Source organism: Phyllostomus hastatus, unplaced genomic scaffold, assembly GCF_019186645.2.
Source record: "Phyllostomus hastatus isolate PE091 unplaced genomic scaffold, TTU_PhHast_1.1 phas_contig_58, whole genome shotgun sequence".
Taxonomy (NCBI): Eukaryota; Metazoa; Chordata; class Mammalia; order Chiroptera; family Phyllostomidae; genus Phyllostomus; species Phyllostomus hastatus.
The window spans coordinates 43494435-43496447 of record NW_025333916.1 but is presented as its reverse complement, the minus strand read 5'-3'; the positions used below and the strand labels follow the sequence as shown (position 1 = coordinate 43496447).

The following is a 2013-nucleotide window of genomic DNA, read 5'->3' as shown; positions in this document are numbered from 1 at the left end:
GCCTGAACACCATAAATTTGGTGTTCCCCATGAACAGATTAGAACTGGAAAGGATGGTGCAGTTTATCACAAGAGGAAATGGTCCTGTAGAAAAGCAGTGTAAGTGAGAGGGTCAGAGGAAGAATTTCCAGTGAAATTCTTTACATGGGGAGAGGTCTCCTAGGTCAAGAAAACCATTGGGAGGAAAATAAGCAAGCTCCTACTGTGAGAGAGGAGTCCTCTTAGGGCCAGTTAACTTTCAGATGCTTTCTTGAATTTAAATTTGATTTGTCTTTTTAGTTTCAGGCAGATTCCTTTAAAGCAGTGGTTCTCAACATAGGGCTAGGAAGATTTTGCCTCCCAGGGGACATTGGTGATTGATGTCTGGATATATTTTGGTGAGTGAGGAGGTGCCACTGGTGTCTAGTGATTAGAGTCCAGGGATGTTGCCTCAAATGTCAAGAGTGACAAAGTTGAGAAATTCTGAAAGGAAAAACAAATTTCTATGGTCATAGAAGAAAGAACTAATAAGAATTAGGAAAGCCTTGAATTCTGCTGACTAATGGAGGGAAAGAAATACTAGCCAGCAGAGGCAAAGTTGTGACAAGATGATTTAATGCCATTGTCAGGTGTATGAGGTTACATGACAGTGTGTTTGTCTGGACTGTGTGGCTTCGAATCACTTTGGCTACTTTCCCGGAGCCTCAGGGTTGTAACTGATTTGCTTATAATGAAATGTTTACATGAACTATGTAGTTATAATAAATGCAAACAATGCTGGGTGGGTAGGTTTTTAAAAAATGTATCTCTTTCCTAGTCAGATAATAATCATTTGTTGAGCATCTGCCGGGCCCCAGAACTGTGTTCAAAATATTTTTTAAGCTATTCACATTTTGTTTCTTTTTCCCCAGGTTCATAATTTATTGTACAAATTGAGTATCACATGGTGAGTGGACATTAGCATCTCCAGGCATGGGGAACTAACAGATGAGGTACAGTCTAGAGCCCTTTTAGGTTGCTTTCACAGCTGGATTTTTTTTTTTTTTTTAGATCTTAACTTGAAGTATAAAATCAGCAAAACAGTGCTTCCATATGTGGCCAGTACACAATTCATTCTACCTGTGAGAGTGTAAGAGTTGAAATATTTTCTGATACCAATGCATTGGGATTGGGCATCAGTTTCTGGACCTGCCATGACTTCAGTCTTGCAGACAGCACCAATTCCCCAGGCCGCGTCCCTCAGTGTATGGAGCTACCCCCTCTTTTTGTTTTAAAACAGCAACCCACATCAGTTATCCTCCTGGAGATAGTTTAATTGTTCCAGAAACAAAAGGAACTTCTTTTGCATTCCTTGCTTTTCCACAGGTATTGTAGAGTGACCTAGGGCTGAGGAAATACAGTTTTGGGGAAATACAGAAGGGCTTTCAAGGCTCCTGCAAATAGGAAAATAGGCCTCATGCATTAACATAGTAACAATCCTACGGAGTTTAAAGGGATTTTTATGCCACAAACTCAACGAAGTTATTCTAGGTCTGTTTCCTTTTGGCTCTGATGAGCTTTAAAAGCCCCTCTGTTTCTAAGAGTCAAGGATTCTGTCCTTCTCTGCCAGCCAGTTAGAAATGACAGGGGAGTCATGTACTCATCTGAGCATCTGAAGGATTTGCAACCATTTATTTCAGAGCTTTAGGAAGCTGGTAAAACCAGATGCCCAGCTTTTTTAATATGTGCATTTTCCTGGAGTGACTTTCCATATCTACATGATAATCTAAATGGTCTATGACTCCGGAAAGTGATGATCTTCTGCAGTAGGGGAAGATGCTAATAAATTCAGGATTATAAACTTCCATTTCCCATGGCTGCTAAGAGAGAAAACTCTATGCTGTGACTCTAGACATCACAAATGACCCTGGGGAACTACATGCAAATGGGTGCTATCAATCGCAGAAGTGCAAAGAAAAGCAGCACGCATGGTCAGGACCTCTCACCACCTTTACTTAACATGGTAGCCACCAATAACGAAGACTTGTTATGAAA

General features: G+C 40.6%; 1 protein-coding gene across 1 annotated transcript; it reads right to left on the bottom strand.

Moving 5' to 3' along the window:
* Positions 1-1000: 1000 nt before the first annotated feature.
* On the bottom strand, positions 1001-1174 carry LOC123824988 (ATP synthase membrane subunit K, mitochondrial-like). The gene has a single exon (XM_045848408.1). The coding sequence runs from the start codon at positions 1172-1174 to the stop codon at positions 1001-1003; it is 174 nt and encodes a 57-aa protein (XP_045704364.1).
* Between the last annotated feature and the right edge of the window lie 839 nt (positions 1175-2013).